This window comes from Gambusia affinis, linkage group LG20, assembly GCF_019740435.1.
Source record: "Gambusia affinis linkage group LG20, SWU_Gaff_1.0, whole genome shotgun sequence".
NCBI lineage: Eukaryota > Metazoa > Chordata > Actinopteri > Cyprinodontiformes > Poeciliidae > Gambusia > Gambusia affinis.
In genome coordinates, this window is record NC_057887.1 from 21,237,971 (window position 1) to 21,251,621 (window position 13,651).

Here is a 13,651-nt window from a genome sequence, read left to right on the forward strand (position 1 = left end):
AAAGTTTGAGAAATCCTTTAATCTCCATGGCAACCATTCAGCTGTGCAAAACTCCTGGGGGGACCTAGCTCCGCCTTCCAGACACAGCTCCCCCTCAGAGCTGCAGTTTCACCACGACTCCTCCACTCAGCTCCTTACGACTAGCCCACAGCAATTAGCCAACCTCTGGTAGAACTGCTGGGCTCATCAGAAGAGCTACTTGTAAGAGAAACTGGTGAAAACTTTGTTAAAGTTGGGATGACTTTCTGAAGGCTGAGTGTCAAAACGAGCAGGAGTTTCTTAAAGAGACAGAAGCGTAATTTCAAAGCATTAAATATGGAAGTCAAACTTAAGTCATATTTGATACAAACCACATTTTTATAACAATTAAAGGTAAAATAGTCAATTGATTGTGCTATAAAATGACAGTTTGGGCCTGGAAGATGCAAATTACTGAAACATTGTTTGGCCAGGTGATCAGTGTTTTAAATTCATACTCCACTGAAAATGTACATTTGTTTTAAGCCAAGTAAAACATGCATTTTGAACTGCATATGAATTAAAGATAATTTTAGAACCTAGAAAATGTCTTATTGAAGACAATTTGCAGAAAAGAGGGAAATAATCACAGATACATGGAAAAAAATAAGAAATTCATTTAAAAGATTTTGTTTATTTGGATAATCACAAATTATAAAAAACATTTATGATGAAAGAAGCCAAGCAAAATTTTCGCTCAAGGTGAGAGCTGCTTTACAAACTGCAATTTTAATCAACACTTTCCTCATAGAAAGAGAAACTACATTTTCACCAGATAGTTTGCATTTCAAGGTAGCAATTAACAAGTAATGATTTGGAAAATATACATTGTGTTTGGCCCATTCAATAAATTAAAAGGCCATGAGTTACATTTCATAGAAACATTGATCATTAAATTGGACTGGATGGAGATAACAGAGAAGAGGAAATTTTATCCCTCTCTGAGTGTTTCTCCTTCAGGTGTGGCTTCTCTTGCGTTTTCACTCATCATATTGTTGTCATTGCTTATGAAAAATCCAACCTGAGAGAAAACAGGAAAGAAAATGGAATGAAAATCACATGTGTGGTAACATAACTACTGGAAGACTTGATGGTTTGTCAATCATTTCCGACAAGAATTTTTAGGATTTCTAGAAAACCACAGATTATTCATCTTGTACAGTCCGACTGTAAGTAAAGCCAGAAAGGCCAACAAAAGCCTTGTCTTTTCCAGCAGCCAGTGTACAGTGCATTCAATGATAAAACAAGCTGACCAAATGTGCTGGGCTCTGCTGGGGTTGCTAGGTAACAGGTTGAGCTCCACTGCGGTTGCTAGGTACTAGGTGACACCACAGTATGACTCAGCATATGGGAAGTTTTTGGAACAGCTCATTTTCCTGACACCAAAAGGCACAAAATTATTCCCAAAAATGCCTTTTGCCTTTTCAAACCACTTGGGTTGTTTTTAGATGCAGCAGAGACAGAAAGGAAAACATAAAAATGTCCAAATGGGACAACTCTCCCTGGCAGCAGTCTCTGATACGGTGGTCTTATCTAAGAGCAAGTCCTTGGGAGTTCTCTGCTCCACAGTTGCACGGAAGTCTTTAGGAAGGAAATGAGGTGGGTAAGAGCGTCTTGTTTACATATCATCCAGGAGATTGGAGATAGCCAGACAGCCATGGCGGACACAAGGGAGCCTGTTCAGATAGACAATGTCCTCTAGGTCAGGTAGACTTTTTTAATTTCCATCTGCCCTAAAGTCTCACCGGTACATTTCTGTTGATTCAAATCATCCAAAAAAGTATGGTCATTCCCGCCGGGCTGAATTAGCAGCTTCTCCGAGATCGATTTCATCCCGCTTGTGAACTCTGGTGCTTGCAAATCTCAGAAAGAATTGCATCCAGTTTGCGGCTCTGGTTCTACAGCATGAGTGTCCGTTAGTCAGTCCAATCCATCAGACTGATCAGGCAGCTTGACAAGGGCCAAAACAGCTGCTGACGTCTTTGTCGATATGCCAGATATCCGGAACACTAAACTGCAGAAATCCTGTTATCATGAATCCAAATAAATACAGGCCCTCCACGTTTTCCAGGGATAAAGTGGGCAGACAACATTTTTCATAACCATCCCAAGAGGCCAAAATGAGTCCTGCCGGGTGTTTCCCCCCACAGGACAGATGCGATCTCCTTTGCCCAGTCTTCTCGTTGAGTAAATATGATCAATTGCATTGAGAGACCAGTTGACCAGATCCATAATTTGTAAATTCAGAGGATATACAAAGAGAGGCTCCAAAAGTAGCACACAGTCAGAGCAAGGACAAAGATGGATAGAAAGGGAGCAGAGGAAGTCTAGTTTATTACGGCTAAAACTAGTGATCAGGCCTGAAATCTGGGTGCAGTGATGGAACCGAACATTCAGAACCACATGAAGACAGCTACAAAGTCGGCCTTCTGCCTGACATACAGCAGGAGAAACACAGTCTAAATTAATGGGCGAAATCAAAGGAAAAACTAAGCTATAATGTTTTGGCAAACTATAACTTAAATTTGTTGAACTTTAGAAATTTCCTTTAGATCCTGCTTTTGCCAAAGATATGCAGAGATGTAGGTTTTGCAGACATGTTATGTAAAAGTTCACATATCAAGCTTTTACTTCCAGAAATCATTGACGTACTTGGTGAAGTTTAAATCCACCTTCAAATTATCTTCACAAGCTTCATCGGCTCCTCATTAAAGTTTTGTATGAAACAGTCATAGCAGTAACTCATCAAATGTAAAGGAAAGGTTAAAGCTCAGTAAAGATCTTTCTGTTCAGATTCAGGATGTACAGGAGTTACTCACAGGATGAAATGTTGTGGTTTCAACCTGTGGAGAAAGGCTTGGTCTTGGGTTTGAGTCAGAAGGCAAACCATCAAACGTGAATCTGAGCTCATTATTGAGTGGAATGAGAGCATCTTCTGGACAAGACTGCAGGATGATGGAGACATTATGAAATAAAATTAAAAATGTTGTTGAATATATTATTGTTTCATAAGATTACTGTAATGCGTATATTAGGACTTACCTTAATAAAGAAATACACGTTAGTGCACTCTTCTCTATCCAAGAAAAGATTAAGAGATCCACTCTTGTGTCTCACATCCTTGCTGATCTCAGCTCGGTTGTTTGGTATCTTACGATTTGCGTCCAATGTTAAAGTGAAATTAACCTGTGCTTGAGCTGCAAGATGTGTTTTGTTTGTTAAAATTTCTTAAATAAAAGGATGGACAAATAGAAAAGCTAAAGAAATGTACCTTCATTCACATTAGACAGTTTGCTCATAATAAAGCAGACAGTAGCCTTGCTTGGCAGTGGTTTCGAACAGACTGGGTTTTGAGTTGGGATCAGATTTGGGTTGAATGTCACAGTGGCAGTCACTGTTACAACTGGTCTGGATCTAGAAACAGAAAAGGCCATGTTGTTGGTTTTGAGACTGTGAAGCAATTAAAACATTTATCGTATAAGGTGACAATTTAAGAATAATTTGCTGAGCTAGGAGAGAGATGTGTGTTAATAAATAACCATAGCAAAAACTTACCTGAGTATGACAACTTTTCCCTTTGAACCCACTGCTAAGTCAGGAAGTCCATCATCACTCTGATCGTAGGAAGACTGACTGATTGAGATGCCAAATAACTTCAGACCTGATTCAACTGTAGATGCAGCAATTCTCTGTGTAATGAGAAACATTTTGCTTTATCAATTCAATTCATCCATTTTCTTTTTACCAGCTTGTCTGTGCAGAGCCATAGACTGGCTGGGGGTAAAGGTCACCAGCCCACCCCCAGGCCCTGTAATGGTTGCATTAAACTTAGCAGTAATGACTTTGGACTATCAGAGGAAGCCAGAGTAGCTGGAGAGAACTTACAGAATAATGTGAAGAACAAGTAAACTCCATTCAATAAAGACCCTACCAACTGTGAAGGTTCAACTCATTTTAAAGAACAAAACATTTAGTGATTTATGTTTGTGTTTTGCTCACCTGTGAGTGAGTAGGATTTATTTTTCTTCCTCCTTCTCCTCGGAATATGTAGATGCTGCCTTGGCCATCATTCTCCAAAGGAGCTCCAACGGCCAAATCATTGAATTTATCTGCATTTATGTCAGGCAGAACAGCAAGAGACGACCCAAACCTCCCTCTGACAGACGCATCACCTCTTAGTGTGGTTATTTGGGATGGATTATCAAAATAACAAATGACACTCTGGAAAAATGAGGGAGTGAGAAAATCTTAGTTGTGTTTTGCCAACGTTTAGCAGTACAGAACTTGACATGAGAAAAACTTTGGTTAGATAAACGTAAAATACTCAGCATTTACCAAACGACTTAATTCACAGACATAAACTCGTCCTTCTCTGTCAACGTCTTTGTACATCGGAGAGGATATGAGGATTAGATCAGTCAGGCCATCAGAATCTACATCCATGGCACAAACCTCGGCCCCAAAATATTCACCAGTCTGGAAAAACACATATATATTCCTTATCAGAATTTGTGTAAAACTGAGCAGGTTAAGTAGCACACATGGTACAATGCTATCCGCCATTGTTTTTGTTGTTATCCGTCTGTGTATGCGCAGCTGTGTAAACGAGCGCCGGGATCTCAACAAAAATAATACCAGAGGAAAAATGTATAATAAATATAAATTACTGAGTATATTTACAGATTCTCATTAGAAAAAGACCTTTCTATTGAGTATCAGTAAATATCTGGTTCCAATTGTTCCTACCTGTGATTGAGAGGGTCTGATTTCATCTCTCAGTTGTTCATTGAAAACTGTCGTAACAACTCCTTTGTTCTGGTTTCTTGGAGCACCAAGAATTGTCAGAGGACCATCGTTGGTTTTAGCAACAGCCATGGAGTAACCTGGAGTTTAATGGTTGTCAGAGACAACAGAGAATATAATCTTTTTAAACATTTTGGACAGTTAAACAGACTGAAATACCTACATGTGGCTTTCTAATTAAACATAGCAGATCTCTGTGTCAATGAATTGTCTGAAATTGTGCAGATAAAAATGTCCTGCAAGATTTTAGTGGTTGTTGAAATTCTCTTTTGCCTTTAGCTAAAGATCAAGGGCCATTTCTCCATCAAGTGCAAGATTTGCATGTTTATTTTGGTTGCATTCACAAACTCTGCAAACAAACTGAACTTTGTATGCAGACAGATTGGAGGGATGGTGCAAATGCACCTTTAGACCCTGAAGGTTTATTACTCTGTGCTCAACCCGGACCGTCTGTCTGACTGTGACATTTGCTGTGCTCCTCTTGAGCAATAGACCACGGGAGGGTTAAATATGTATTAATTAATATGATAATTTATTATCATTGTGATTTAAATTTGGTTTATGCCACTGTTAGCTATGAAATAAAATGTGGAGTCAAAACATTTCAGATCTTGTAAAATAATAAATTTGTACCTTCAATGGAATCAATTTTGTCCTGCAAGGTCTCCCGTACTCTATCAAGCGCATCAAAGCTTCCCACTTGAAACACAAAATTGTCAGCAGGTTGAGATGCAATCGCTATGAGCTCTTGTCTTGCCATTGTATTTGTGAATGCGTTCCCCACCTAGAGGTGTAAATGCAATGTTAGAAAATATGCTCCAGTAGTTCTTTTCATAACCGTAGTTATGATTATCAAAATCAGTCATAAAATGTGGACCTGCATGTTTTTAATCACTTTTAAATACACAAGAAATTATCTTACAGCATAACTTAAAAATTTAAGATTTTATGAGAATAAAGACCTTGAATTAATAAATTTTATGCTCAATGTTTATATGTTTGCTGTACAAATCAATAGTTAACCATAGTTAGTAGTTTTATTAACAATGTTAATAAAAATGTGATTGTAATTAATAAATGCATCTTACCCCAATAGCAAATCGAAGAATGTTTTTTCGATCAGCTGATTGTGTTGCTGCTGGTAAGTTTTGGCGATCATTAGACTCTCCATCTGTAATCACTATTAAAATTCTCTTCACATTTGACCTGGAACCTTTTTGTGGTGAGAAGACGTCATCCCTGTAAGAAAAGAAAAAAGTCATAATTATTATTTCTGTTCTTGCAGTTCTGTGGTCAGAGTGGAGGGTCGGATTGTTTCGATTCTAAATCATGTAGATTTAATTTAACCAATAGTTTGTCTACCACTGAAACCTACAAATAACATTTTTGGGTTCTTTGAACTAAAAAAGCAAAATTCTTAACATGACTTCTAGTAATCTGTTTTCTCTATAATAATCTTGAAATAATGTAGTATAATATGCTGGCATGTCAGAAATACTTACACAACATTTTGGATGGCTTTAGCTGTAAATGTTCCTCCACGTAACTGATTGATGTTGTCAATCTGAGATTCCCAGTTGGAAGTGCTAAAAGTATTAAAGTAGTAATGCGTTGTTGGAGAACCTGAAAACTGGGTGATGGCAAACTGCAAAAATGGAAAGAAAAAATAATATGAAGTAAAAATGGCTTTCAATAAAAATCACCTACAGTAAATTAAAACCAGCAAGGAAATTAAAGGGGATGTACACTTGAATAAAAAAACATTAAGCTTTTTGGTGAGTTTATGATTAATGTTTTCATTACCTCTTGCCATATTGAGACTCTTTTATTTTAGTTTTTTCTGCTAAATTTAACTAAAATAATAAACCAAATTACCAATGATAGTCTCACCTGTGTATCTCTTCCCAGGAATGTTCTGATCAGATTTTTCACAAATATTTTCATTCTGAAAAAATCATCATTAGCTACACTGCCTGAGCCATCCAGCAGAAATGCAATGTCAGCTTGGGTTCGACACTCTGTGAAAAGAAATCAGAGATCCAGAAAAGTTTCCTGACCGTTATTCAAGTGTGTTGATGAGAAAATTAACCTCCAGTTTGCAGAGGCAGTGACATAATTATGATGAAACAAACTCACTGTACTTACCTTCAGTTGTAGACGGGTAAGACTTTACAATCGTATTGTCTCGATTGATCTCATAGCACAAACCGTTGTACATGGTGATAGTTTTGCAGTCTCTGGGAATGGTTGGACCACAGGCCTGGGAAATTTGTGAATAGTATACCTTTACAATTTCATCCATTACTTATTCATTATTTTCTGCAGCTCATCCTCTCACCTTTGTGTTTTGTGTTGAAGGATCAAGTGTCATCACCAAACCAAGGGACGTGTTGACTGCAGCTCTTTGCTCTGAAAAACAATCACTTGTGATAAAGTTGTCGCTCATTAAAAATTGCTCCGATAAATTACAGTGAACATTTGTTTCTAAGGCTGCGTTCACACTGCAGCCTGAAGTGACACACATTTTTTGTGATGTGTGTTTTTGTGAAATCTGATTTTTCGTGCGTGGTCATTCACATTTCCAAATATGTGCGACTTGTATGTGATTTCCAGTGTAAACCACAAATGACCTGAAAGTGTCCCGAATGCGCAGTAGAGGGCGCCATAGCGACACTCATAGAGCGCGTGCTCAGCAGAAAGAAGCCTGGACGCTCTGACTCAGGTTACATTTCAACAGATCAGATACGTATCGGATTTAGAACCACATATCCTGGATCACATTTGAAAAAATACAATTTGTGTTGTTCAAACTGTAATTAAAAGGTCCAATATAAGTTGCATTAAGGCAAAAAAAATAATAAAAATAAATAAATAATCGGATTTGGGTCACTTCAGGCTGCAGTGTGAACGTAGCCTAGTGTTTTCTCTCATTAGCTGGATGCTAAAACCTTTTGCTATTCTTCCCGACCTGAAAACTGTTAAACACGTTGTTTCTCACCTGTTCTTGGATTTCTTTAGTTCAGTTACAATACAACACCTTTTAGTCTAATTCACGATGTCGGACAGGTTCCACTTTATTCTAACAGTCAAGGAGTGAAGAAACCGAGTGTCGAAATAAATACAGTTAATCAGAGTTCACTTCATTTTATTTTCACTTACATTAGATGCCAAAAGAATCTAAGTTTGAAGAGGAAAATAAGTTTTTACAGGACTGCATGTTTGGCATCCAGTAGCTCTTCAAGTGTTTCACCCTTAAAAAGAACTGAAAAACTCATACAGATTTTCACTTTTGTGCAGCTTTATTAAACAAAATCCACGGTTCGAGCGCACAGCGTGTGTAGTTTTGTCTTTTTCATACACAATCACGGGTCATAAACTTTCAACCATCATGCATTGCGTCGTTTTTAAAGGGGCATTATTATTATGACAGAAATCTATGAAATTTTTTAAAAATGAAGCAATTTTAGCACATATTTAGCCATAAACCAAATAAATGGTTTTATCCAAATATTAAACTAAATAAATGTTTGCTCAATCAGATCATTATACCTATTAATTGAACATTATGACGTTCCTAACATATTTTCCGAGCTCTACAGAAAATATATTTCATATGTCTGGTCATGAAATCAACTTATAAAATTTGTAAGTGTAAATGTCTTTCTTGTGAAATTTATGCATGTGTAATATTGGGAGTAAAATGATTCCTACCTGCAGTAAACAGAGGGCGACAACTATCTGTTGAGCACTGAAATATCTGTCCTGTTTTATTATTTTCATGCTGTAGTCGTGGGGCGCTGACAAGCAGACTAAGAGAAACAGAAAACATTAGTTAGAAATAATTTTATAAACATTTACAAAACAGAGTTTTAAAAAATTAAATCACGATGACTCACTCTGATCGTCTTTGCACCACCTGGTATCCAAAACTCTCATCAGAATGACTCAGGGTTTTCCAAGAATCTGATTCAACATTAAAGCCGACTGCAGCTTTTAGCACTGAGGGAAAAAAAATGTAAAAAAATTACTGAATTCATTTAATTCAAAGCTATGACGTGTTTTATGTGTTTATTTATTCAGTTTCTCTTTTAATGACTGTATCGTTCTTGGTGAAAAGACGTCCTCTGCAGTGTCTATATTTAACCGCTAGGGAGCACTAAAGACCAAACCGAGAAATGTCACAAGAACCGGAAACAGAAAGCAAGAATTTGAACAACACGAGTTGAATAATACAATCAAATTTGTGATTTTTAAAGTATTCAGTCTATATAATGTGTTTGGCTGTTTTTATTTTCATATTAAAAACTAAAATAGATTTTGTGACGAAATATGTTTTTGCATCAATATTTTGCTTTGCTGCAGAAAATGTGCAATATAAATAAAATTACCTGTACCTTTTACCTTTAAGACATACAACACATTATATTTACTAACTTTTATTCTTATACACAATATACATAAACAATTTAAAGTCTTGGATGTCTTCTGTGAGGATGACTTGGGGTGTTGCACCAAAATAATGTTAAAGTGTAAAATGTGCAAATTTCACCACAAATCTGAGCCAGACAAGTAAATTATTCTACATGTTTCAAAAATGTGCTGCGTGAGACATTTCTGCACCTGCCAGTTTGCTAATTGTCAAAAGTTTTCTGCATGTCTGTGAATTACTTTATAAACTTAAACAAGTCTAATAATTGCCCTGTTCTAACTGACACACATGTGAAAGAGTTGCTTTGAGTTGCTATATCAGAGTACAAACCAAACTTAAAGACACTTATAAAAATGCAACACTATCAGATGTCCCACTAAAGACTTAGAGTCCAAGAAAAACAGTTTCACCAAGCAACGCGGCATAAAACTAATCTTGAAGTTGCTGTGTGGCTCTTTATGGTGATGATGAACTTAATTTGACTCGCCGCCCCTTAGACCAATTAGACCAGTGGTGCCCAAAGTGGGTCCTGGGGGGCCGGCATCCTGCATGTTTTAGTTCTCTCCCTGGTTTAACCCACCTGGATCCAGCAATGGCTCATTAGAAGCCTAGGAAGAACATTGACCTGCTGAAAAGGTTGTTCTACCACCAGGAAGAGAACTAAAGCGTGCAGGATGCCGGCCCTCCAGGACACACTTTGGACACCCCTGAATTAGACTGACATCACTGGGTGCAAGACATCCAAGTGAAATCAAAAAGCGCATTTTTGTCTTACCTGAACAGAGAAGAGTCACAGTAAATATCAAATCCATGGTGCTTGTCCCACTGAGAGCGAACTAAATGTGTGATAATGTCTCTGGTCCAGCAGATTCAACAGGAGACGGTGGTACAGCCTGATTTTATACTTTCCTGGGAGTTTGAGAAAGACCTCGACCTGCGTTACATAACAACGTCCATCTGGTTGTTGATCTCATTACTCGTGTGCGTAGGGGGAGGGGGGGGCAGAGGGGGCTTGGGCCCCTGCCCCGTTTATCCTTGTGCCCCATTTAAAGTTTTTTCTTACATACTTTGTATCTGTGCGGTCAGGAGCCCTGCTTGTGCCCCTCAACAATAGTGTTTAGCTAAATATAATAATTTATCAAAAATAAATGAGTCTGATAAAGACTGAACCGATTCTCAGTGTCTCTGCCTTCGTGTTGTTAAGACACCGAGCCCACGACGAGGATGAAGGAGGCAGAACCTCTGACTACCAGATATATCTTCATCATATATCTTCATCATATATCTTCACCTTCCTAAAGGTGAAGATATATGATGAAGAGGTGGTATAGCGCCCCCTGGTCCGTCCCAACACCTTTCTGTTTGCTGCAGCGAGGTGGACTGGAGGCTGTTTGCTAATGCTGCCTTCATCAGTGTTTACTGAACTTCCCTGAAACTGAACTTTACACAACTGGCCACTGTTTACAGAGTCAACTTCAGTCAAAAGTTCAAGTCTAGTCCTGGGTTGTATTCTTATCACACAAGTTCATGACCAGGACAGAAAAACATGCCTCTCAGACATCAACTACCAGTCGTCCAGGTAAAGGGGGACGGCCAGGGTCCAGTAGCATTGAAGGACAGTTTTCACTGAGTTTTGCCGTAACTGTAGATGAGGCTTGGCACATAAACTGTCTCTTTCCTGCCACCCTGACAAACGAAACCAAACCCTGTCAGATAAACTAATTGTCTAGTTTATCTGGTTTAAACTTGGTTACAGTCAAGTTTACTATTCATTGTGGTTTCAAATTTGCCATGCACTAGTTTCTGGCAGGGCTGCACAGTGGTAGAGCTGTTGCCTTGCAGCAAGAAGGTCCTGGGTTCGATTCCCGGGGTCTTTCTGCATGGAGTTTGCATGTTCTCCCTGTGCATGGTGGGTTCTCTCCGGGTTCTCCGGGTTCCTCCCACAGTCCAAAAACATGACTGTCATGTTAATTGGTTTCTCTAAATTCTCCCTAGGTGTGAGTGTGTGTGAATGGTTGTGTGTCTCTGTGTTGCCCTGCGACAGACTGGCCACCTGTCCAGGGTGACCCCACCTCTCACCTGGAACGCAGCCGGAGAGGAACCAGCAACCCTTCCAACCCCATTAGGGAGAAGGGTGACCAGAAAATGGATGGATGGATGGATGGATGGATGGATGGATGGTTGGATGGTTGGATAGTTTCTGGAACTTTTTTTTTTTTTCATCACATTCATTCCAAGGAGACAAGGAACAGATGAGGACTGTGCTGAATCTTTAGCTACAAGTCAGATCCATAACCTCAACTTCAAGCTCGACAAAAAGCGTGATTTGTGATTTTTAGCCATTAAAAAGCAGGATGAATGCTGCTGTCTTTTGCTGACCATTGTTTGTTGAAAGAACCCTCTGAAATGGTACTCACTGGACCCCCAGTGTCAAGAAGACATGAAACTTTCACATCCTGTAGTTTAATTTCCTCCGTCTTACATTCGTCAACTGCCCTCTCTAAAACTACATCTCCGCCCAGGGATCATGTTAAACAGGCTGATGTTTCCCTCCGAATTGTTTGACTCATGACAACCTTTCTAGTTTTCCTGCCCTTCAGGAGAAACCGTAACAACATCAGTGAGGAAAACTTTGCTTTGTGCACATTTTCTGGCAATTTGCCCAACCCCTCTACATTTAAAACAGGTCGGCTGACCTCATGTGTGGTTCAGGTTAAAGACATACCTACTGCAGTTGATAACACAGTCAATGATTTCCCTAACTCAACCAACTGCTCCCCCTGGTGGGCAACAGTCCAACCCGTTGGACCTCATCTGAAGCTCAAGGGGGATGATTGTTTGGGCTCTGAATCACTGAACCAAATTGTTTCTCAAACCTTTAGCAGAATGTGATCGGTTATCCTCCATTTCTCACAGGAGACATTATTTTCTCACATCTAGCAAGAGTTTGGTTTCTCTTTGACCATTTGTGTTCAGACCGACATGCCTTAAAGAAGTGCACACAGGGCCGACATCCTGTGTGTTTTAGTTCTCTACCGGTTTAACGCACCTGGATCCCATGATGGCTTGTTAGAAGGGTTAAGAAGAACTTTTATAAAACCAACATGAAAACCTGTTTTCATTTTCCAGAAGAAACCTATTCAAATTATAACTGCATCTGATTATTTTCATCCAACTAGAGAAATATTTCTTTGCACACTTAAACTTTGTGATTCAGTAGAGCTCAGAATAAACTCCTCCCAGGTTCTGTAAAGATGTGGTTTGAAATTAAAGAGGTAAACTATGAATTAAGAGAAGGATTTATTTAAAAACTAAAGGTCAGGATTAATATTAAAAACTGTTGGACTGCAGGTGCAGAATAACTGTTAGAAACAAAATGTGTGAACATTTCCTAAACAAATTACAATAAGGGTTTGATATTTTCTTTTGAGTTATGAGATATGTTTTAGAAAAATATACGGGTAAGATGTTGTTTCATTGATTTTTATGCTTTACATATAAACTATGAGAAAGTGAAAGTATAGGTTTGTGCTTCTAACTACACTTTTTCAGTCTACATGTTGTAATATGCTATTGTCAGGAATTTAAATATAATTTTTTTACTTATTATTGTGTTGTTTGTTTCAGAATTGCATTTTTTTTCTTTTATGACTTGGGATTAAAATGACAGAGAAAAATAAATATAATAGTTTCTCTTTTACTTTCAGAAAGATTAGGGAAGAAAATTGCCTGAAATAGTTGAAAAAGAAGCATAAGATCCAGGTTTTATATTTCCGAGGAAGTAAATGCTGTCCTGTGAATCATCCAAAACAAAAGACCTTGTGAAATGTTGCCTGAAGCCGACGAGAAAGAGTCAAAAATCCCTCACATCACCTGAAAGGACAGAAGAAATTTCTCCAAAACCAACAGTTGCAGTTTGCAAATGCAGACAGAGACGTTAATTATTGGAGGCATTTCCTGATAAAACTAAAACTGAGGTGTTTGGCCATAATAACTATCATTACATTTGAAGGAAAACATCACTGCAGCTCTAAAGAAGGAAAGTGGCAGCATATCGATGTGAAGGAGTCGTTTCTTTTGAGCTCTTCACATGACAGGATGAAGAAACATGATGTGGAAATATAGACGCAGCATCATGACAAGAACCAGGAATATGTTGAATCTAGTTCAGAAACATCACAGTACTGTCTAATAATTATCACTTTACTAACTCTTTATTATGATGCATTTTTCATCAGAGTGACAAAACGGTCTATTTTCTTATTAACAGGCAGTTTGTCTTGATGACAAGAGTGCAGAGATCCTCAGAGAAACAGGATGACTCACTCAAACCTTGGCTCACTAACACAGCAGGATCACTACAATTTCCAACACGAAATTAAAAGTAAGCTGATGTCATTT

The 13,651-nt window shown here is 38.3% G+C and overlaps 1 protein-coding gene across 1 annotated transcript; it reads right to left on the reverse strand.

Moving 5' to 3' along the window:
* Positions 1-632: 632 nt before the first annotated feature.
* Positions 633-10,238, reverse strand: LOC122823573 (integrin alpha-D-like). The gene is made up of 17 exons (XM_044103339.1): positions 10,026-10,238; positions 8,718-8,820; positions 8,533-8,630; positions 7,160-7,230; positions 6,967-7,081; positions 6,712-6,839; positions 6,324-6,466; positions 5,910-6,060; positions 5,455-5,605; positions 4,765-4,901; positions 4,354-4,494; positions 4,018-4,239; positions 3,574-3,707; positions 3,290-3,432; positions 3,061-3,215; positions 2,838-2,963; positions 633-1,039 (listed from the first exon to the last, which is right to left on the reverse strand). Exons 1-17 carry the CDS (start codon positions 10,060-10,062, stop codon positions 950-952), a joined length of 2,145 nt encoding a protein of 714 aa, XP_043959274.1. The 5' UTR covers positions 10,063-10,238; the 3' UTR covers positions 633-949.
* Between the last annotated feature and the right edge of the window lie 3,413 nt (positions 10,239-13,651).

Coding starts and splice junctions, on each gene's coding strand:
- LOC122823573 (XM_044103339.1), bottom strand. CDS start 10,062: ATGGATTTGATATTTACTGTGACTCTTCTCTGTTCAG. Junction 4,240..4,353: donor TCTGTGAATTAAGTCGTTTG/GTAAATGCTGAG, acceptor TCATTTTTCCAG/AGTGTCATTTGTTATTTTGA. Junction 3,433..3,573: donor GGAAAAGTTGTCATACTCAG/GTAAGTTTTTGC, acceptor TTCTGTTTCTAG/ATCCAGACCAGTTGTAACAG.